The sequence below is a fragment of the Prionailurus bengalensis genome, chromosome E2, assembly GCF_016509475.1.
Source record: "Prionailurus bengalensis isolate Pbe53 chromosome E2, Fcat_Pben_1.1_paternal_pri, whole genome shotgun sequence".
NCBI classification, from domain to species: Eukaryota; Metazoa; Chordata; class Mammalia; order Carnivora; family Felidae; genus Prionailurus; species Prionailurus bengalensis.
Window position 1 is genome coordinate 12878749 of NC_057352.1, and position 23203 is coordinate 12901951.

The window sequence follows — 23203 nt, forward strand, 5'->3', positions numbered from 1 at the left end:
GTATCATCCCCCACTTTGCAGGACATAACAGCTAAGGATAGCAGAGCTAGACAGACGTGAACGCAGTCTGTTGCTAACCCAGGCTATATGTGTGTTATATTCCACACAAAAATAGGGGCCACGGCAAGGTTTGAACCAAGGTCTGTGAACTCCCAGATGGTGGGACAGAATTATTTAATTATATAATATTTATAATTTGATATATATACATATAAATATATATAATTTAACAGTTTTTAATTGGTCTGGAACAGAGATATATAAGGGATAAAATAAACACAAAAAGAGAAAGAAGAAGGAGAAAAGAAGAAGGCATGCACTTGGAGACAAAGACCAGGAGATAGAAACTAAAAAGCAAGGCCAGTGAGATACAGAGAGAGAAGCAAAGAGTCAGAGACACAGTGAAGGAGATTAACGCAGCCACAAAACTTCCTTAATCTGGAAGCAACATGAGGGCAGGAATTGTGTCTGTTTTTCTTAACTGACTGAGCCACCCAGTGGGGGGGGGGGGGGGGGGGGGGGGGGGGGGGGGGGAGGGGCAGAGAGAGAAGAGAGAGAATCCCGAGCAGATTTCCCCAAGTCACCTCAGAGCCCGAGGCAAGGAAGAGGGACTCGAACTCACAAACCGTGAGATCATGACTTGAACCAATATCAAGAGCAGGACGCTTAACCAACTGAGCCACCCAGGCACCCCTTGTCTGCTTTGTTTTTACTTCACCCTCAACACTTAGAGGCACTCAGTAGGTGTTCAATATATGTTGACTGGAAACTAGTCTGGACAAGTAGATGCCTGCAGTTCCCAAAGACACCACTAGGTGGCGGTATCTCATGCCCTGAAGCCTGCAAACGCCTAGTTCAAAAAGAACAGCAGGGGAGGATTTGCCTCCGCAAGCCTCTGACTTTCTTGAAGGATGTCTTCCTCCCGGCCCGGCCCCGCCTTTCCCTGCACAAGCCCGGGGCGACGAGTGACCTTTCCGCCTGAGACACCCTCTTCTTCACTCCCCTCCACCACCCTGCCCAGTTAAACAACCCTTTGTCCTTAGCCCCTTCCGGCTGGGCCCCAAGGCACCTGGGTCCTTTCCAGGCCCGGAGATGGGGCTGGGACGAAGGTGGGGCAGCTGGGACAAGGCCAAGGAAAAGTCCCAGGGACTTTGGAATCAGTTCTTCTAGCCTTCCTGGACCAGGAGTATATGATCCAACCCCTTCCTCCCTCACACCCCAGTCTAGGCCCCCAGCCCCTCCCCCCCAGACCCAGAAGTCCAGCCCCCAGCCCCTCCTCCCTCAGACCCAGGAGTCCAGGCCCCCAGCCCCTCCTCCCTCAGACCCAGAGGTCCAGGCCCCCAGCCCTTTCTCCCTCAGACCCAGGAGTCCAGGCCCCCAGCCCCTCCTCCCTCAGACCCAGCCTCCAGCCCCGCACCCGCTCCTTCCTCAGACCCAGGAGTCCAGACCCCCAGACCCCGCCTCCTTCAGACCCAGACTCCAGGACTAGAGTCCAGGCCTCTAGTCCCCACCTCCCTCAGACCCAGACTCCAGCCCTGCACCCCCTCCTCCCTCAGACCCAGGGTTCCAGGCCCCAGCCCCTCCTCCCTCAGACCCAGGAGTCCAGACCCCCAGTCCCCGCCTCCTTCAGACCCAGGAGTCCAGGCCTCTAGTCCCCGCCTCCCTCAGACCCAGGAGTCCAGGCCCCCAGCCCCTCCTCCCTCAGACCCAGGAGTCCAGGCCCCCAGACCTCTCCTCCCCTCAAAGTCCCAATCAGCAGCCCCACCCCCTCCTCTGAGGTGGGCAACCTAGGCAGGGAGGTCCTCTGGTATTCCTCTTCCCTCTCTTTTACAGAGACCCCTCTCCCTCTCCACTCCCCCCTTCAGGGTTGGGACCAAGGGCTGAGTCACAGGAAGCTCTGGGGCCCTGAGTCACCCCCACCCCCCGGCTCAGCCCCTCCCTGGGCTGGAGGGAGCTGGCTCTGGAGCCGTGTGTCCTACCGACTGACCCCCACATCCCAGAACTTCCGTTCGGAGGCAAGTGCCTTTCCCACTGTGACCTCACTGTTGCCCACCCTGGCCTCTCCCGAGGCCAGCCTTTGCTCCGTTTTTCTGTCTGAGTTGGTCTCTTTGGAGACAAAACTTCTGTCTGCTCTAACTTCCACGTCTTGATCCCAGCTTCTGCTTTCCCCTCACCGCCACATCTCCTCTCTCCATCTCTTTGATTTTTTTCAAATTCTGCCCTCTCCATCTGTCTCCCTCTCTTGGATTGTTCCCCCTACCCCATTAGTTTTCACTAAGGTCTGCACTGAGGCACGGCTGTGCAGGGGCCGGGGCTGGAGGTCTCGTTTCCATGGCCTCTGACCCGGGCAGCCGCGGCCTCTGCCTCTGGCCTCTTGGCCCTGAGTGGGCCTGGGTGGACCTAGAAAGGGCAAGGCTGTCCCCCAGCTGTGCTGGTGGATAGAGGAGACCAACCGAGGCAGAGACAAGCATGGAGAGGCCCAGAGAGAGAGGCAGGGCCAGAGACAGAGAGACAGAGAGAAAGCCAAAGGGAGGTCTGGAGGCAGGGAGACAGTGAGACAGAGAAACTGAGTCACAGACAGAGACAGAGAGACCTAGGGCCGGCAAGAGACAGGGACATGGAGAGAGAGCACAGACAGAGATGGAGACAGAGAGACAGTGACAGGAGACAGAATGAAAGAAACACCCGAGGGGCACGAAGAGGCCGAGAGACAGAGCCAGAGAGAGAGAAATGGAAACAGACAAATGAACAGAGAGTCAGAGACACTTAGACTTGAGACAGAGCCACAAGACACAGAGGTGAAGGCATAGAGGAGAGAACAACAGAGACAGGGAAAGGCAGAGACCAAGGCAAGGCAGGACCTGGAGGCTCCCAGAGCAGGAGAGGCTGAGGGAGGGGCCCGAGGTGAGGCCTAGGAACCAGAGAGGGAGGACGAGAGGCCAGAGAGACCCGGGCCGGGCCACAAGGGTGGCGGCTAGCGGGGGAGTGGGGGGGCGCCCAGGCTGCAGCCTCAGGAGTGCCCAGGGGCAGTGTTTTTTCCCCGCGGGCATGCGCGTGGTGTGTGGGTGTGCCCGGGGGTGTCCCCATCACTCTCCTGCCGCGTTGCACCCCGAGGGGGGAATCACAAGTGTGCCCTGGAGCAGGCATGGCACCTGCACGAGCTGTGCTGTTGCCACCCGGTGTGTCCGTGTGTGCCGTTTGGCATTGCTGCGTGTGTCGCCGGACGTGTTTGTGCATGAGTGTCTCGATTCCCTGTGGCTGGTGGGGCCGTGTCTCTTCGTGACATATGACATGGGAGGGAGAGGGGTTCCGTCTGCGAGATCCCTGCAGGGGCGGGCTGTGTCCCGGAGGTCAGCGTGTGCAAGGCGTGTGTCTCATGGTAGTGTGCCAGTGTCTCCTCGCGTGTGGCCGGAGGACGGTCCCGTCTGTGTCCAGATGCACACGTCCAGGTCCGTGTGTTATCTCCGTGCTGCTGCGTGTGGTGGCGTTCTGCATTGTGGGTCACGCTAGGAGTCACCGTGCATCACTCTGCACGCATGGGCCATTCTGTAACGTCGCTATGCGTTGTGTCTCGTCATGGGGCTTGCGTGTGTCGTGGTGAGCTGTCATTCAGAGATGCGACCCTGTGTGTCATGTCTAGGCGTGTCCATCGCGGGGGCCTCTCCTTTCCCCACCATGAACACAGCCTGGGTGCTCGCACGCAGAGCGTGCTGTTTGTGTGGCTGTGTATTCTGTTGCACTGGAGGGCGTCGCCCCGGTGTTGTGCGTGCTGTCGTTGCCCGCCCGGGTGTCGGCTGGGCCAGTGGATCACATCCGCTGTTTTATTGCGACGCACGGTGTTTTGTGAAAGACGGTGCCGGGAAATACCTTGTCGGTGTGCTTTGTGTCATTCTGTGTCCGTGTAGGACTCTGTGTATGTTGTGTTTGTGTGTTGGTGTGGCCATGTGTGTTGGAGTGCATCATGCACCGGGCCGTGTGGGGGTGTAGTTCGGATGTGGCTTGTCAGTCAGAGGAGATACTGCGTGCCCTACTCTGTGCGTGTTGCATTTAGGCGTCGTGGTCCGGGGAGACTGTGCCCCAGCTGCCTGGGGCTCCCTCCCCCGTGGGGCACCGCTCTGGGTTCTGTCCTCCGTGATGCGCCAAAATAGAGCAGGATGTCTTACTCTGGGCACGTGCTGTTTGGGGCTTTTTCTATGTGTCGCTGTAATGCACATAGAGACTGTAGGTCTCTCGGTGGGTCCATTTATGTTGCTCTAACTACGCATCTGGATGGCATTGTGCCCCGGGGTATACTGTGTGGCACAGTCAGTCTGTCTGTGCTGCAAGTCATTCTGAGCCTGTGCGCCCGGGTCGCCAGGTGCTATGATGTGGATCGGTGTGCATTTCTCTCTGTGCTGGCGCTGGGGGACAGCCACAGGTGTGTCCCTAAACGTGGTGTGTCTGCACACGTCGGGTGTCATTCCGCGGGTGTAGAATGTTTGGGACACTTACTAGCGCATTGTTTACATAGATGTGTTGAGTGTGGCATCTGGCTGTCACTGAGTCAATACATACTGTGTGTCTGTGGGAAAACTGGTATGTGTTATGCTAATGTAGCTGTGGCCATGCACCGTGTGCGGAGGTCTGGGTGTGGCTATTTGTGTCGGAGAATGTTGCGTCCGTTTTGATTGTCATGTTTGTGCCTGTGTGTGGACAGTATTTGGGTGGTCACGTGCGACCCGGGGCAGTGCCTGCCTCGCTGAGTGCCGGCGTGGGTCACACCGCATGTGTGGTGTCTGGGTGTGGCTGTGGGTTTCAGAGCTCATCGGGAGTTGTGAGTCACTCGGTGTAGGTTGTGTTGTGTGCCCATGTGTGTTAGGTTCCGTCTCCGGCCATGCCGTGTGTGAAGGTTCATCACCCCGCGTCTTGTGGTGTCTGGGTGTGGCTGAGTGAAGGTGTGCATTACAGAGCGCAGACTGTTGTGTGTGACAAAACCTATTGTGTCCTAGAAGCATGTGTCTTTATCCACGTGGATGCACGCCTCTTCCTTGCTCTGCCCCCAGACACACCCCAGTCCCTCCTTAGACCGAGAAGGGAGGTTGGGGAGCCTCCCCTCTGCCCAAGGGCCACGCCAGCCCCTCCCCGCCCTGCCCAACCGTCACCACCCCCAGAGGGCACAGACTCCCTCCGTGCCTCAAAGCAAGAGCCCCAGAGCGAGGAGCAGAGCAGGCTGAGGACCTGCAAGCCACAGTGGCTGCCCTTTGTGTGCTGCGAGGTGGGGGACCCTGGGCAGGAAGCTGGCTGAGCCCCAAGACCGCAGGGGCCATGGGCGGGGAGCTGGTGCCGGGCCTGGGGGCCCTACAGCGGCGAAAGCGGCTGCTGGAGCAGGAGAAGTGGCTGGCTGGCTGGGCACTGGCACTGGCGGGAACTGGCATCGGACTCATGGTGCTGCACGCGGAGATGCTATGGTTTGGAGGGTGCCCGGTGAGTGGAACTCTTATCCTGGGTCCTGGGAGGCTGGGGGCTGAGGGAGGAGGGGCTGGGGGGAGAGACTCCTGGGCCTGAAGGAGGAGGGGCTAGGAGACCTGGACCCCTGGGTCTGAGAGAGGAGCCGCTGAGGGTCTGGAGCCCGAAGTCTGAGGGAGGAGGGGTGAGGGGGTCTGTGCTTCTGGGTCTGAGGAGGAAGGGGAAGTCCCAGACTCCTGGGTGTGAGGGAGGAGGGGGCTGGGGGGCCGGACTCCTAGGGCCCAGGGGAGGTAAATGCTCAGGGCTCTCTCTGCAAAAGGAAGGAAGAGGGGTCACAGTGTCTCAGTATTTGAAGGTTTGCAATTGGACAGCTGGAGGTCCAGGACCCCTGGAGGCCAGGGGGTGGCTGACCAGATCCTCCAGTCTCCCAAGAGCCCATTAGAGGAGAGAGAGCCTCAGGGTCAGTGAAGGGAGGGTGGGGAGAAAAACGAACTTCTTCCAGTAGGCGGCGGCTCCTTGGTCCTTATCTAAAGTCTAACCTTTACCTAGTGCCTTGGCTGCAAAGGGCTGAGAGCCCAAGAAAGTGGCTGGGGTGGGGGTGGGAAACGGAAAACCACCCCGGCCCCTCCGCATGTCCGTCATTCCCAACCTCCCCACAGTCTACCTGCTGTTTAGTCTGAGACATAGTGGAGAGATAGGTGTGCAGAAGCCTGGACTCGTAGGTCCCAGGGGAGGAGGCTGGGAGCCCAAGCTTCTGGGTCTGAAGAACGAGGCTTAGAGCGCCTTTGTGGGAAGGGGGCCCGACTGAGGATAGTGTGAGTAGGAAGGAAAAGGACAGGTGGGGCCAGGACAGGTCTGAGCAGGCTCTGGGCGCATTCCAGCCCGGGTCTGGGCAGTGATGGGGCAGATGGAGGACAGGGGTCAGGATCCGTGGATTGAGGACAGAACAGAATTGCTTAACCGGAAAGGAGGGGTTGGAGAACTGTCTGGGGTAAGGGATGTGGAACTGGGCTGGCTTGGGGGGGACTGACTTGAGGACCGGGTTGGGGGATTCCTGGAGGAGGGGGGCTCAGGCTTGGATTTGGGGGCAGGGGAGGAGGGCAGTTCCGAAGGGATCAGGAGCCACATGCAGGGTCAGAGCAGGCTGGCTTCCTCTGGCCGGGCAGCTGAGGCCAGGGCAGCGGGGACAGAGGGGGTGGGGCCACCGAAGCCCATGCCAACAGGAAGCATGGCCAGAGCCTACCCGCCGCTCCCACGCTTCAGCACCCCGCCCAGCAGGGGAGGTGAGGACGTGAGCTCCACAGATGGGAAAGGACAGGGGGGTCTTTCCTACCCCACTCCCTCCCTCCACCTTCTCACCTCTCATTTCTTCCTTCCCTCTGCTGCCTGCCAGGCTGCTGCCTGTGGCAGTTGGACTCTGGAGAAGGTGCTGTGGCTTTCTGAGCCTCAGTCTCCCCATCTGTAAACTGGGGGTGAGGGTTCAGATACGTGGCCCTAAGGGTCCTCCTCAGCCCCCTTTCCACTTGTGCCTTGACAACATCCATCCCTGCTCCCCACCTCCATCTCAATCTTATGGGCTCATTTTGCAGGGCCCCCGGACACCTGCGGCGGGGGGGGGGGGGGGGGGGGGGGGGGGGGGAGGGGCTGGAGGAGAACAGATGCAGAGAACAAGATGGAGATATGAGCAGGGGGAGGGGCGGAGAGAGGCACAGAGAGGCTGCCACTGAGCGACAGAGACACAAAGAGACTGAGATACACAGAGAGACAAAGGCGGTAGGAGACAGAGACAGAGATGCAGTGAGAGACAGAAGTACAGTCACACAGAGAGACAGCGAGAGCTCCCCAAGTGAGCTACACACAGGGAGATGGAAAGCCTGGCAGAAACAGAGGCCCTCAAACACAAATAGAGATAGAAGCAGAAGCATCCCCAGAGACTGAGTCAGGGATTTGGGGGAAGAGAAACCGGCAAAGTAGAGAGGGCCACCAGAGAAGTGGGGTGCTGTGTGGGCAGGGGGTGTGTCTAGTGGAGTCTGAGACACACTGAAGAAAGAGACAAGGGAATTAGGGAGACTTAGCAGGATGAAGGGGTAGGGGAGGGCTAGGAACAACAGCACCATTGTTCTGGGAGGGGTGGGGGGCAGGCCCCCTGGGGCGGGAAACTGGCCCTCTTCCCCTGCACAGAAGGTGGGGCCCTGGCCCCAGGGGAGCCAGCAGCCATCTGAGAGGGGAAGTAGGTGCTAAGCTCAGCGTGGGAACCCCGGGTGGTCCCCTCCTCACTAACAACACTCCTCAGGTGGGGACCCCTCCCCACTCCTGCAATGGTATCCAGCAATCCCAGTCCTGCCTAAATCCCTCCTTCAAGAATTCTAGATCTCTCCAAGGTATTGCCACACAAAGAGAGGGGGGGGAAAGAAAATCTCTCCGTGGTTTCTGGAGGCCATGTGCTTCCGGCCAGATCTGCCCTGGGCTTAGAGCCAGGAGAGAGAGCAATGGGAAGGAGACACAGGGGACAGGACTCAGTGGCCTTCCTCAGAGCTGGGGCTGGGGTCTCGGGGACCCAGTGCCCTGGATGGAAGGGGGTGCCATTTACCCCTTGGGTATTGAGAAAGAATCCCTAGGCTCCTTGGGGGAACCGAGAAGACGGTAGAACCTTCTAGGGCAGGTTGCTTTCTAGGGCAGGACCAGCTGTGTGAGAAGGGAAGAGGGGGGGAACTTCCTAAAGGCCAGGTGTGTGTTTCTAGACCCACCCCCCACCCCACACTTGAGGAATAGTGTTTTGATGGGGAAGGGGTTGGGGGAATTTAAAAGGGATTGCAAGGTCCCCCCTCAGGTGTGGGTCCTAGGAGAGTGTCTGAAGAGGACGCTGTCGGGCTGGGAAGGAAAAGGACACTCTCCCTGGGGACCCTATGATGGTTTTGAGAGTTCCCCCAAACTGAGATATCAGGTAGAACCAGGTTTTGGTGGGGGGAGGGGGGGATGGGGTCGGGGGGAGACAGGCAGGGGGATGGGCGGAGGAGGCCAGGAAATTGGGAACTGAGAAGGGATGGCATTGGGGAGGAAGGTAGAGGGGGCCTGGAATCTTACCCCATTTTCTATCCCTCCCAACAGTGGGCGCTCTACCTGTTCCTGGTTAAATGCATGATCAGCATTTCCACCTTCTTGCTTCTTTGTCTTATCGTGGTATTTCACGCCAAAGAGGTCCAGGTAGGGCGGGCCCCACCCCGGGGGCCCCTTCCTTGCTCCCCCCCAGCCCCCACCACACCCTGTCGGCTCACACTTTCCACACTCCTCCTCCTGGTCTGAGTAATGAGGTTTCTCCACCCTAAGATTTGTCCACAGCCTCACCCACCGAGATGAGAATAACCACAGACAGACAGACAGAGCCTCCTGGAGCAACCCAGTCCCGTGCTCCATTTGCAGCCCTGGGGTGTTGAGAACTCTCACCCCCAGGCACCCCCACTCCAGGCCCAGCCCCCCCAGATCTCTGTCCTCCATCCTTGAGGCCCCACCATTCCAGGCTTTGTGCCTGAAGGTCCCCCCCTACTCCTGAGCTCCCCACCTCTCTGACAATTACCCTCTAGACCTGGTGGGGGGTGGGTGGGGTATCTTTCCACCCTTCGCCCCCCTCCCATCTCATATCTCATCCAGACACTCAACTCTCCACCCCTCTCCCCTCATCCCACCCCCCACATCCCAGGATCCTGTTGCCTCTATTCCTTCCCCCTTTACCCTATAAAATGGGGGTTATTGGCCATATGTAATAATTCCCCCTGTGATGCCCACTCAGTAAAAAGTACGTATTATCATTAACAGCAGTCATTCAAAAGGTGAAATGGCCTCGATTTATAGCTCAGTGTGCTGGGCCTCAGTTTCTGCATCTGTAAAATGGGCCTCATAATGCTTTCAATCTCACTGTGTTGTCAGCATTCCCTGAGTCATAACATGGAAAGGAGAGAGAGTAGTGCCTGGCACGTCCAAAGTACCCTATAAAATGTCACCTATAGCCATTGCTAATGGTGTGCGGTTTACAGTTAGTTACTACCCGTGTCCCCAGAAGCAGGAGGTGGAGAGGGCTCCGTGGATGTGAACTGGAAGCTCCAGGGAGGCAGGGGTTTCTGTTTTCCTCACCTGTATCTTCCATACATAGAACAATGTGGGGCACACAGAAAGTTCTGGAAGTGGCCTGAAACTGGGGGTGGGGGTGGGAAAAGGTGCAGAGACGCCCTCCTCAGATCCTGTCCCACTCCTTCCCCACCGTCCCCAGTCCCACCTGCCCGACCTGTGTTGCCTCCCTCCCCGCCTCCCCCACACCCAGGGCCCCGCCCCCGTGGGCGCGTCCCCCTTATCTTCGGACGCAGGCAGACGCAGACAGGCAGGCGGCCTCTTGACCTTCGTGTGACCCCCTGCCTCCCCACTCTGTCCCCTCCCCGCAGTTGTTCATGACCGACAACGGGCTCCGGGACTGGCGCGTGGCGCTGACCGGGCGGCAGGCGGCGCAGATCGTGCTGGAGCTGGCCGTGTGCGCTCTGCACCCAGCGCCGGTGCGGGGTCCGCGGTGCGCTCAGGGTTTAGGGTCCCGGTCCGCGGCGACGCAGTCCTGGCCGGGCTTCCTGGATGAGGGGGAGGCGCTGCTGTCGCTGGCCATGCTGCTGCGCCTCTACCTGGTGCCCCGCGCCGTCCTCCTGCGCAGCGGCGTCTTGCTCAACGCGTCCTACCGCAGCATCGGCGCCCTCAACCAGGTCCGCTTCCGCCACTGGTTCGTGGCCAAGCTGTACATGAACACGCACCCCGGTCGCCTGCTGCTCTGCCTCACGCTTGGCCTCTGGCTCACCACCGCCTGGGTGCTGTCGGTGGCCGAGAGGTGAGGGTACTGGTGGTGGAGGGTCGGGGTACCTGGAGCATCAGAGGGAGCCGCTTACAGCCACAGCTTCCCTGGATGGCGGTACAACTTGGGCCCCTTGGGGGCAAAGCGGAGGAGAAAGCTGTTCGTCCACACTCATCCACTGGGGTGAGAGGAACCAACTGACCACCTCCAGTCTCCCCAGACACACACAGGCCCTAGCAAGCCCTTCCCTTCCCACTCCCACACCTGCCCTGTCTCAGGTTTCCAGGCATCTATTGAGTCTCTGGCGCCTGGCCAAGGGTTGCAACTGCCCGGTTGGAGGTCAGTGACACCTTTTCCGAATTAGCACAGAGATGCTCTGTGGGCACTCCCTGTGATCCTGGGACAGGGGGTGATTTGGGGCTGCTCTGGAAGGAAATTCCCTGCCGGGAATGGATACAGGATTCCAGGCTGCCTGCTGGACAGACTGGATGCTGGGCCTGTAGCCTTTCAGAGCCTCAGTTTCTCTCTCTGACAGATAAAGAAAGCGGAAGGTAATCTTAGTCGGTGTTTCTTAAAGTGTGGTTCCCGGACCAGCAGCATCACCTGGGAACTTGCTGCAAATCCAAATTCTCAAGCCCTACCCAGACCTACCAAATTAAAACTCTGGTGGGTGGGGCCAAGCAATCTGTTTTAACAGGTGACTCTGATCCCTGCTCAAGTTTGGGAACCTCTGGTTCAGTACCTCTGGCAAAGGATTCTTGAAAAGAGGCAGGGAATGACAAGCACTGGCTTTAGATCCTTCCTCTCTGACCCTCTGTTCCTTCATCTGTAAAATGGGTGTCAAATCCCACCATCGTTCAAGTCTCCCCAGCAATTCTAATCTTTCATGATTTTCAACTCCTTCATCTTGCAGAATCTGTTTTCCTCCCACCATGTTTCTCATTTGAAAAATGGGAGGGTGGGAGGGGGTCAAATTTCTAAATCCCAAGACAGAGGTCCTCAAACCTGAATGTCCTTCTGGATGAAGGGAGTGGGAATTAACAGTGTAAATTCAGTCCCTGCCTCCAGAGAGTAGTGGCTGTGATGGGTCTAGGGGCATCATGAATGAAGCTTTCCCTGCTGACCCCGATGCAAGGGGTCTGTGGGCTTGAGTTAGACAAATCAGGATCTTCAATCCCTTCCATGGCTGGAACTAAATGTCTCCTTCCGTGAAGTGAGGGGAAGGGAGGACAGGGTCCTGCCTTTTTAGTCTTGATGGGGCACCCATAGGCCATACAACATCTTTGTAGAAATGAGAAAAAGGGGCCCCTGGGGTGCCTGGCTGGCTCTATAGGTGGAGCATGAGACTCTTGATCTTGGGGTTGTTTGAGCCCCACATTGGTGTAGATTACCATAAATATATAGATAGATAGATATAGGTATGTAATTTTTTTTTTTTTTTTTTATTAAGAAAAAGGCTCCCCTTCCTCCGGGTAGATGGGATCACTGTCAGGGTGGACAAGTGGACTTTGGGCTGGGTTTCTGCCCCCTCTCAACCCTCCAACAATACACTCTGAAAGCAGCAGTACTGGTAACCTAGCTAAAACCAAACAGGCTTTGGAATTGGTTGGATCCAGGTTCAAACTCCATAGCCCAGAGTGGCTGAGCCTCTCTTGCCCAGCTCACACAGCAGAGAGGAAGCCGGGCAGGCTCTCCAAAGCCCAGAACTTACTGACTTTTTCTCTGTTTCTGGGGACGGTAGGTGTGTTAGGAAGGAGAGTATCAGACATCATGGAAACCCCTGGGGTGAGGTTTCAGAACTAACTCCTCTTTCCCCACAGGCAGGCTGTCAATGCCACCGGACACCTTTCGGACACACTGTGGCTGATCCCCATCACATTCCTGACCATTGGCTATGGGGACGTGGTGCCAGGCACCATGTGGGGCAAGATTGTCTGCCTCTGCACTGGAGTCATGGTGAGTATAGCCTCCTCAGGGACCCTACCCCTGTCCCAAATTGCTCATCCTCTGGGCCCCAGGAAATCATGGAGCCAACAAAGGCATTCAAGGACACTCCCAAGAAACTTGGGTGTCTGGACACCCACTGCCCCATTTCCTTACAAAATGCAGGAATCCATCCCATAAGTCCTTGCTCTCTTTGGAACCTAGGACCCTAGGCTTCACCGTCCTCAAGAAAATAGGCCCCTGACTTCCCAGCCCTATTTCCTTCCGGAATCCAGGAATCCAGCCCTGAGCCTCATGAAGGCTCAGACACCCTGCCCCTCACACCCCTACCCTCTCAACTAACTGTCTAGGACACAGACACCTGATTTCCCAGTGCTAGGCTCCTCCAGGATTCAGGAACCCAGTCTCCAGCCTCCATTAAGGCTATAGATTCATCAAAAGCATGCCTGTAGGGTCAGGCTGCCTGGATTCAAATCCTGTTTCTGCCACTTCAAAGCAGGGATCAAGCCTTATAATCTCCTGGTTTCTTCATCTATAAAATGAACATGTTGATATTAGCATATTCCTCATGGGGTTCCCGAGATTAAATTAATTAAACCACATAAAGGGTGCCAGACAGCACCGAGCACATAGGAAACGTTCAGTATATGGGTTAGGGGGTGGGGGTGAGAGGGCTGTTATTTGTTAACTAGTCCTAAGCATCCAGCTGTCCCCACCCTAGCTCCTCTGTTCTCAAGGATGAGGCAAAGTGTCCCCAGAGCTAGCCTCCTCCTGAATCCTGACATCTACCAGCTTTCTTTCATAGACCCAGGCATCTAGTTCCCCCCACCTGGTCCCTAGCCCCATCCAGGACCCAACACTCAAGGCCTTGGCCTTCACCTCCTCATGAGATATGGCTCCTCCCACACTCAGGGACTCGGGCTGCCAGCCCCCAGCCCTGATGTTGTCCCAGAAAGGACATGCTGCATCTCCAAGCCCTGGGCCCACTGGTGATGGATGGGGTGATAGTTAAGTGTGATCCCCTCCCCAGGGGTGAGTCTTTGGGACCAGCAAAGAGGGGTAGAGGTTCAACCAAGGGAACACTCCCAAAAGGTCAGGAACCCTCAGGGCTGCCTGGGACCTCCTCCCTCATTCGACACAAGGAGAAACCTTGGTCAAGGAGAGACCTAGAAAGATCAGGCAATTTGCACTAGAGCTCACAGCCCAACTCCTGGCTGAGAGGTTCCCCAGCATAATGGAATAATCATAGCCAACTTTACTGAGCACATACTCTGTGCCAGTCTCTGCTCTGAACACTTTCCAGGTGTTAACTTAAGGAATCCACAGGGTCATACTGTGAGGGCGTGCCTATTTCACAGGAAGAAAGTGAGACACTGAGAGATCAAGGAACATGCTCAGAGCTGGGCTTTGAACACAAGCAGTCGGGGAACCGATGTTTGCAACAAGTAAATTGTTCAGAGGTTTTGTGAGCTGAGATACAGCTTGGGGAAGAGGAAGGCTCCAGAAGAAAATTTATTGTAAGGAAGCGCAGCAGGTGCCACTGAGCAGCTGATGGGTCAGAGGCCTTGGGAGAAGGGAGAAGCTTACGGACCAAAGCGGTCAGGCAGCTGAGGCACAATGAGGCCAGGCTGAGTTGTCTGGAGGCAAAGCCTAGAACTTGGAAGGCTCTGAAAGCCAGGCTAAGAAGTTTGGGGCAGGGGGAGCCTAGATTAGGGTAAGGGGGCAGGGTCATAATTGTTAGATCTCCCTGAGGTCAAGGTCAGGAGAGGGGAGGCTGGAGATGGTCCAGGAGGGAAGGGACGTGGCCAGGAGTGGGCAGGAGCTACAGGGGTTGGAGGAGGTTGAGGGATAACCTCAGTGATCTGATTGCCAACTGGGTGAGAGCAATGGGGAGGCAGTGGTGGGGACTGCCCCTCGCCCAGAATCTCTCCTTCTCCAATCACGCCCTTAACGAAAGAGGATGTTCTGGTGGTATGAATGCTACACATGAGTGGGACTCAGACATGTGACTTGTGATCCTAGCTCTATCCCTCACAGCTGTGGAACTGTGGTTCTCCCTGGGCCTGCTCGTCTGTCAACTAGGGGTGGCCTTGCCTGCCTTCTGTGGCTGTTGTGAGGGTTCAAGGAGAGAGTTTGGTGGCACAGGAGCCCCAGAGGCCTCCTGTCATCGCGTCTGCTGTGCCCACAGGGGGTCTGCTGCACAGCCCTGCTGGTGGCCGTGGTGGCCCGGAAGCTGGAGTTTAATAAAGCAGAGAAGCACGTGCACAACTTCATGATGGACATCCAATATGCCAAAGAGGTGAGGATGGGCACATGGCACCCACAGCACACGCCTCCCTCAGACCCAGGAGTCCCCACCCATCCCCTCCTGCCCCAGCCTCCAACCCTCCCTTCCCTCAGACCAGGGAGTCCAGGCCCCAGCCCCTTTCCCAGAGCCCTAGGGGTGTCTCTGCTGACACTGTGCCCACCCTCAGATGAAGGAATCAGCTGCCCGAGTGCTGCAAGAGGCCTGGATGTTCTATAAACACACACGGAGGAAGGAGCGTGGAGCTGCCCGAAGGCACCAGCGCAGGCTGCTGGCTGCCATCAACAGGTGAGGGCCTCTCTGTGCACATCTCCTCCATTCTGCATAGTGTGTGTGAGCGAGCGTGAGTGCGTGCCCGGGTCAGGACACCCATGTGCGGTCTCACCGAACAGATGTCCACCTAGACCTCACAGTGACTCTGATGATTCATCTTGCACGTCTCAGTGTCTGTGGGTCCGTGCCACTCCACGTGTGGGGCAGGATACCTGGGTCTGTACCTGGAAGATGGGCTCACGGGTGCAGCTCTCTGGAAACCCTTCCCCACTGCTCCGTGTCTCTGTGAGTCTCTTCGCCCCTTATCCATCCCTGAGCAAGGGTCACTTCTAACCTCGCACCTCTTCCCACAGGTTCCGCCAGGTGCGGCTGAAACACAGAAAGCTCCGGGAGCAAGTGAACTCCATGGTGGACATCTCCAAGGTACCGGGGCCCGGTGGGAGGGGTCTGGAAGAAAAGGGAGTTCGGGGCCACGGCACTGGTAGGGAAATCTGGTCCCGGCATACAGAACACTGGCAGGGGTCTGGCACACACACGCACTTGACAAAGGTTTGTGGTTGAATGAATGATTCAGTAGTTTCTTAAACTCATGTAGGGGACAGATCCCTTTTAAACTTAAATCGTGTAAGAACTCCAGCATTTAGTTTTAAATCATTTTTATTGTCGTGTTACATGTGGACAGATAACATTCCTTCTAACTCTCTTAGACAACAATAAAACCAAAGCAAACATACGAGCCAAATTCAAACATAAATGGCAAAACCAATAAAATGCAAATTAACACGGACACAGACCGATGCCATCATTCCAAGGAAGTCAGTCTCTGCTGTGATTGTAAAGAGGGGCCCAGGGCCACGGGTGCTTCTGCCCTGGGCACGCTGGCCTGGCCAAGGCAGACTCCACTTGCCATTCTTCTGCTGGGGCCACTTGATTCGGCCAGTGATTGGGGTGGTGATGTCACATCCCTTGGCTTGGCTCACAGCGCCTTTTGCTTATCCGGTGGCCTTTGCTTTTTCTCATTAGCCCGAGACAATTCAAACAGTGACCCTTGGTGCCAATGCCATGGTAAACACAGTCACAGATGCAGGCCCCTAAACTGCATGGCAGGTCTCAGGGAGGAGGTGGTGGCCTAGATCTACCAGAATTGGCAGGTCATAATTTCTGAAGACTATCCAGCCAAAAAACATAGAATTCAAGAATTCTCATAGAAAGTTCACACACCCTCAAGGATGAAGCTGTGAATCCTCATCTGAGAAGGTAATGAAAGGGCTACGTGCATTCTGAAGCCATTCATCAATTCCACAAATGTTTAGTGAGCACCTACCTTCTACGTACTAAGCCTTATTCTAGGTGCTGCCTTGGGCATGTCATTTTAACTACTCTAGGCCTGTTTACATAGCTGTAAAAATGGGAACAGAATTCACACTCCTCGCGTTTTTTTTTTTTTTTTAAACGTTTATTTATTTTTGAGACAGAGAGAGACAGAGCATGAACGGGGGAGGGTCACAGAGAGAGGGAGACACAGAATCTGAAACAGGCTCCAGGCTCTGAGCTGTCAGCACAGAGCCCGATGCGGGGCTCCAACTCACGGACTGCGAGATCATGACCTGAGCTGAAGTCGGATGCTTAACCGACCAAGCCACCCAGGCACCCCTCCTCGCGCTTTTAAGGAGCGTTTTAAACCATGTAGGGAAAGCACTGAGCCAAGCAGCTGGGATAAGGGGAAGTCTACCTCACCCACTGATACCTCTGACCCGCTCTGCCCAGATGCACATGATCCTGTGTGACCTGCAGCTGGGTCTGAGCAGCTCCCATCAGGCCCTGGAGAAGCGGATGGATGCACTGGCCCGGAAGCTGGACACCCTGACCGAGCTGCTTAGCAATGCCCTGGGGCCGCAGCAGCTTCCAGAACCAAGCCAGGAGGCCACGTAGCTGGTGAGAGGGCTGGACTCAGGCAGAACATCCTGGAGAAATGGTGCCTGTGGATAGCGCCCCATGGGGCTAAGGGGCAGGGGATGGTCTTGGGGACAAGGCTACCCTTTCTCTTCTGCTGTTTGGAAGACAGGACTCAAGTTTGGGGCTGGACTAGCAGGAAAGGAAGGAGATAGCCCTTCTCTTTGCTGACCCTCAATATCTTCTCCCTCTTTCTTTGCTTGGTCTGCCTGCCTGTCTCTGGGCATGCTCTCAGTCTCTGTGCAAATGCCCAGTCTCTTGGTGGCAGGTACACCCACCCTCTTCCTTCCTCCTCTGTCCACTGGTTTCTGTCTCCACCTCAGTGTCCCTGCTGTTGCTCTCCCTCTGGCTTCTGGCCTGCCTGTCTAGCCATGTCTCTATTTGTCTCCCCAGGACCCATGGAGGAAGAACCAAGCTACTTTCCCCAGGATTGAGGTCAAGGACATTGTCCCTGCTACTCCTGACCCAGCCCTACGAATAAAGCACCTCAAGTGCAAGGACCGAAGGGGGCTCCACCTTTGGATGGGCTCACTCACAGATGGCTGCTGGAGGAGACACTGGCTCAAGGAGAAGGGCCGTGGCCACACACACACACGCCCACTCCCTGCCCCCGACGGGAAAATGGTCACTACTACCCTACATACCCTCGATAAAACATCCTCACTATGCTGCTACGGGTGACCTCCAGCTTTCAGTTAGAAGGGGAGGTGCCTGGGGGGGTGAGACTTCTGGGTCCCAGAGGAGGAGGGGACCAGGGGTGGGGGGGGGCCCAGAGTCCAGGATCCTGGGATGCCTCAGTTACCGCTGGATAAGGGAGCTGAAGGAACCAGGCCTGAGGCTGAGAAGAAGCAGCGCCCTCTGGCGGGAGAGCAAGGAGAACACAGTTTTCCAGAGCTGCAGAGTATCTGGTGGGGAGAAGGCGGGTGGGGGGCACAACTCACCAGTCTCTGCTCTTAACTTTGTAATAAATGTTAAAGCCAGACGAAGTTGCTGTTTCTTTCTGAACATATGTACATTCCCAACAGGCAGATCATCCAGTGGAAGGCCCGTCTGGCCTGAACCTTAGTTTCCCTGTCTATACAACAGACCCCTCCTCTAAGTGCCCTCCCAGGTCTGTGGGTCCTCAATAACCCCCACCCCCACAGATCTGAGGCTAAGAGCAAAGGCTTCAATTCCAGGATTTGGTTCAGGGTCCAAAGCCTAGCTCTGCCATCCACTACCTGTGTGACTTTGGGCAAGTGGCTTCACCTCTCTGAACATTTTACCTCACTTCTAGAATGGGTCCACCTTCCCACGGAACTGCTGTGAAGATGAAAACAGGGACTGGCACAGACGGGCAGGCATTTAGTAAGAACCAGATACACGAGAGACAGTTCATCATTTTTATTTTCGCTATTGATTTTCAGATGTGGTGCATGGCTGCTCTTTTTCTTTCTCCTGCCGCCCTCCCTCCCCTACTCATCTCGCCAGGACCTAGATGACGACTCACCCGTCAGGAGACTAACAAGAACCCCAAACTATCCCAACATACTCATTTCATTATCTGCTTAAGACTCAGACAGGAAAGGGGGAGGGGCTAGCAGTTCTGGAGGCCCTACTGTGTGCTTCCCTCCTGTAAATCACCTCGACCAAACCCTTCCCACCCCGTTGTAGAGATACAGAAACTGAGGTTGCAGGAAGGGCCACGTCTAGAGGCTGGAGGTCTGGCCGCAGGGCCTAGATTCACACCCAGTTTGCCCTGCCCTGTGGCTGAGCCCTCCCTCTGCCCTGCCTGAGGTGAGTCAGAGGCCGAGTGGCCTTGGACCTCTTGGAGGTTTCACTTCCCATCACTTCCCTCAACGGCTCCATTCCACTTTGAGAGGCTGATTCACCCTCGCTTCCTTCACTCTGCGGGGAAGCCCGGCTGGGAGTCATACTTCTCTGCTGAGCTATCTTCGGATTTCCCTGCAAAGCCATGGTTAGCCTCATCCCTCGGCTCCGGGAGCTAAACTGGGGCTTGCACCACCCACTGCCACGAATTGCCCTTCCTCTGGACGCCAGCCCACTTGGCAGTATAGGAGACAGGAACTGGATGAAGACATCTCCAACACCCTCCCCTGCAGGAAGCCCTCCTTGCAGTGTTACAGCCAGATCCCCTGCCAAACGACCGCACAAAATCTCTAAAAAGGAGGCAAAGTGGGTATTGTGTGGTCCTGTTTTACATAAAAAGTAACTGAGGCAGAGAGAGATTTAAGAAACCTGCCCAAAGCCACAGTAGAGAAGGGGGAGCTGGGCTCTGACCCAGGGAGCCTGGCTCCAGAGCCCCAGCACTTAGCCAACGGGCCCATTGAGAAGCCCAGGGATGATTAATACCGTATTTTCATTTCTGTTCTCTACTGTGTCTTCAATGTCAAGGGCTGGCACATGCAGGGCCTCAGTGAGTATCACTGAATGAAAACCCTGAATGCCTGGGGGGCCCAAATTCCTCACCTCCAGCTAAGGTGGTTTTCACTGTGACAAGGCAGGAACTGGTTAGAAGTGGCTTTTCACTAAGAAACCAAGAGGACACGTGAGCGATCCCGTTCTCAAGTATCTTGGATTTGCCCCGCTACTTTCACCCATTTCCCAATGTGGGGCATGGGTCCTGAGACCCCCCTTCCGGCAGCTTCTGCACTCCCCCTCACAAAATCTGCACTTCTATCAAGGGCTAGTAGGGCCGCAGGCACGAATCAGATGTCTGTCCCCAGAGAGCTCAGTCTCACATGCTCTGGACTTCTCTCCTGTTTTACCTCCACTCCCATGAGAGGCCTGGTTGGGGAAAAGAGGGCCCAGAGAGGGGTGGCAGTTAGAAAGCCAGTCAGGAGCTGAGGCTGAGGCAGATTCTGGCCTCTCTCCTTCCATGCATCCCGGGACCCTGAGGACTCTCCCAACATTCACACATCCCTGGACCTAGCCCTGGCTCAAACTTCTGTGGCTCCCACCTGCCCTTCTGTCAAAGTCTAGCTTTTTGGCTCGGCTCATTTCTTCTTTTATGGAAATCCATTTTACGTAAATCACACATATTTTATTTTATTTTTTTAAAACACACACATTTTAAATGCAGTCTCATTGAATTTTTACCAATTTATTCACCGGAGCAGCCACCACTCAGATCAAGCTAGAAGTTTCCAGCCCTCTAAAGGTTCTCATATTCCTCCCGGCCAATACCCAACTCCATCCCCAGTAACCACTGTCCTGACCTCTTTTGCCCAACTTTGAAAGCAGCCCTGCTCTACATGCTAGTGTGGACCGATTTCTTAGAGTCTGCACGGTGGCTATGAGATCCATCCATGCCGCTCACTCTTTTTCATTGCAGAATAGTGTTCCACTGTGTTAATACACCCACAGGCCTCACCTTGGGGGCTCTTCAGGCTCCACAACCCCCTTCAGCCTCCTCCCACCCCACCCTGGCTGCTAATGACCCCACACCCAATTCCAGTCTGTGGGTTCCCCCCCACCCCCACCAAGCAATTCTCAGACACCAGCTGGATGTCCTATATTTCAACTCAATTCTGACACTGTCTTCCTGGAGACAGCATCAGATTCCAGAGATTAAGAGCTCAGTCCTACAAGACCGCACCCCCCACCCCCGCAAAACCTTCAGAAGCCAGTGGCAAGTCCAGGTTATCATCTGTTCTTCTGGACCAATCAGCTACAGAGCACAGGTTCCAACAAACACCCCCTTGAGTTCAAGTCATCTGCTATAGCAGCTCACAGAACTCCAAGAAAAACATTTTACTTACTGGATTCCCGGTTATTGTAAATCAGTAATTATTATAAACCAGAATAACACTCAGGAACAGGAAGATGGATGAGACACACAGGCAAGGTATGGGGAAGGGTGGGAGCTACCATGCCTTCTCCAGGAGCCCCACTCTCCCCAAATCTTCACATGCCCTAAAACCTGGAAGTTCTCTCAACCCTGTCCTTTTGGGTTTTGGTTTTTGGGTTTTTGGGGTTTTTTTTTTTTTTGGTCCTTTTGGGTTTTGATGGAGGCTTCATTACAAAGTCAGTACTGATTAAATCATTGGCCACTGGCGATTGATTCAAGCTCCAACCACCCCTTCTCCCTTTCCAGAAGGCTAAGGGTCAGACCGACTATTTCAACCTCTACAAGGTTGGGGCCCTGGCAACAAGCCCCCAGCTTTAGGTTACCTAGGTGTTTTCCAAAAGCCACCTCGTTAACATAACAAAAGACACCTCTGCTCTCACCGCACAAAATGCCAAGGGTTTTAGGTGCTATGAGCCAGAAAAGGAGCAAAGACCACATAGATTATTATAAATCGCAGTGTCACAGCTGCTCCTGCCAGGGGGCTCCCCATCCTTCCCCAGCATCCCTTGCTGTAACTGCCCACCACCGTCCTCTCCCTCTGGCCCCAGCCACTTAGAACAAACATCACGACCATCTGTCCAGTTCTTCATTATGGTTCGTAAAGGAAGCCCTACCATTTACATCAATGCCAGACTGCAGTCCAAAGACCTTGTTTGAGCTTTTATGCTGTGCACAGTAACTGCCAACACAGAAGGAACAAGAGCGGTTTTCACAATCCAGAGGGAATGTCAGATGGTATGACTTTCTTTTACCAGGAAGAGCTGGCCCCTCTTTGATTCAAGACCAATCCGTCTCTCCCCTGTACACTGTCAGCACCACCCCCATTACCTGCTTGAGGACAGGTTCCTAAGTCTCCATGTCCATTTTCCCTCTAGCGCTCCTGATGGCAAACAAACCTGCCAGAGTTTCTCCCACCTTAAAAACGCCCGAGGGGCACCTGGGTGACTCAGGCAGTTAAGCGTTTGACTTCCGCTCAGGTCAGATCTCATGGTTCATGAGTTTGAGCCCCACAGAGTCAGGCTCTGTGCTGACAGCTCGGAGCCTCCTCCAGTTTCTGTGTCTCCCTCTCTCTCTGCCCACTCCCCCCACTCACTCTCTCTCTCTCTCTCAAATAATAAAACATTTTAAAAAATTGAAAATAAATAAAATAAAATTTCACAATGAAAAGTCAGGAAAAAATTTTCAGTCTACAACCCTGGCTTCTCTCCTAACTGCCGGCCCTTACTCGATGTCCAGCGAGCATCTCAGAGTCAGCAGGTTCAAAGCTTGTCGATTTCCCACGAAGAGGACTCCTCCACATCTTCGTGAAAAAGCATCACCCTTCATCCAGTTGGTCAAGCCCAAAACCTTTAGGGTAACTTTTTTTTTATAAATTTTTTTTTTTTTAACGTTTATTTATTTTTGAGACAGAGAGAGACAGAGCATGAACGGGGGAGGGTCAGAGAGAGGGAGACACAGAATCGGAAACAGGCTCCAGGATCCGAGCTGTCAGCACAGAGCCCGACGCGGGGCTTGAACTCACGGACCGCTAGATCATGGCCTGAGCCGAAGTCGGCCGCTTAACCGACTGAGCCACCCAGGCGCCCCTAGGATAACTTTTAAGTCATCCCTGATTCATGGTTCCTCTCACACAACCCTCTTTCTGAGTCACCATCATCTCCCATCCAGGCAGGGACATGGGCTTCCTCATCACCTGTGTCCACGCCTGCCCAGCTGCAGGCCATTCTCTTCACAGCAACTGGCGCTGCTTTAATACTTTAACTTTTCTGTGCACAGACAACAGTCACATTGCTCAAAAAAGCAGAAGTCTTCAACACTCGTCCTCACAGCTCTGTTCCGTATCTGTCTAGAACCTTCACCCCCACAAGCAACCACAGTCATAAATTCAGGGTGTTCACCATAGAGATGTTTATAAAACACACATCTCAACATGCCGGTCCTTGCTCACAGCTCTCCAACGGCTTCCGGTTACACCCGGCAAGTAACTTCCAAAGCCCTTCCCGTGGCCTACAAGACCCTACGTAACCTGGCCCCTCTCGATAGCTTCATTCCTAAATAATGCTTTCTCTCTTCCCCTCGCTCTGCTCCAGCCACTCTGGTCACCTTGACAGTCTTCGAACACCAGCTCCACTCCGGTTCTTCCTCAGGTCTTTCCACGGCTTTTCAGCATCTTCATACAGTTCAGTTCCTTAACTTTGTTCAGGCCTCTGCTCAAATGTCATCTCCTCAGAGAGCCTTCCCTGACCACCTCTGACCTCCGTCACTCAAAATCTCCTTATCTTGACTTATCCTTCCACTCATCTTTTACCTGACATCATCTGCTTCACTGGAATATCTGCTCCTAGAGGGCAAGTGCTCTGGCCTATTTCCCTGTAGGATCTCCAGCCTACAGCCATGCCTGGCAGCTGACTAGAGTTCCAGAATTCAGTCAACGTATGAATGAATACAATGAACCCCGAAGCCAACGGAGAAATGAATACATCAAGCGGCCATGGCTCTCAACATTCCCAAGCGTGGACCCTTTGACCCTGCAATTCCACTTCAAACAAGATATCACTGATAATCCAATCACACACATGCAATCAGATGTACAAGGTTAGTAACCGCA

General features: G+C 55.0%; 1 protein-coding gene across 1 annotated transcript; it reads left to right on the forward strand.

Annotated features, from left to right (window-relative positions):
• The first annotated feature begins 1856 nt into the window (after positions 1 to 1856).
• Positions 1857 to 17727, forward strand: KCNN4 (potassium calcium-activated channel subfamily N member 4). Its single transcript, XM_043598692.1, has 9 exons — positions 1857 to 5463; positions 8554 to 8649; positions 9879 to 10306; positions 12091 to 12226; positions 14403 to 14513; positions 14689 to 14807; positions 15146 to 15215; positions 16560 to 16727; positions 17139 to 17727. Exons 1-8 carry the CDS (start codon positions 5305 to 5307, stop codon positions 16722 to 16724), a joined length of 1284 nt encoding a protein of 427 aa, XP_043454627.1. The 5' UTR covers positions 1857 to 5304; the 3' UTR covers positions 16725 to 16727; positions 17139 to 17727.
• The last annotated feature ends 5476 nt before the right edge of the window (positions 17728 to 23203 follow it).

Excerpts from the sequence above, each read along its gene's own strand:
- KCNN4 (XM_043598692.1), top strand. The coding sequence starts at position 5,305 with ATGGGCGGGGAGCTGGTGCCGGGCCTGGGGGCCCTACAGCGGCGAAAG. Across the intron at positions 5,464-8,553 it reads TATGGTTTGGAGGGTGCCCG|TGGGCGCTCTACCTGTTCCT; the intron begins GTGAGTGGAACT and ends CCCTCCCAACAG. Across the intron at positions 15,216-16,559 it reads CCATGGTGGACATCTCCAAG|ATGCACATGATCCTGTGTGA; the intron begins GTACCGGGGCCC and ends CGCTCTGCCCAG.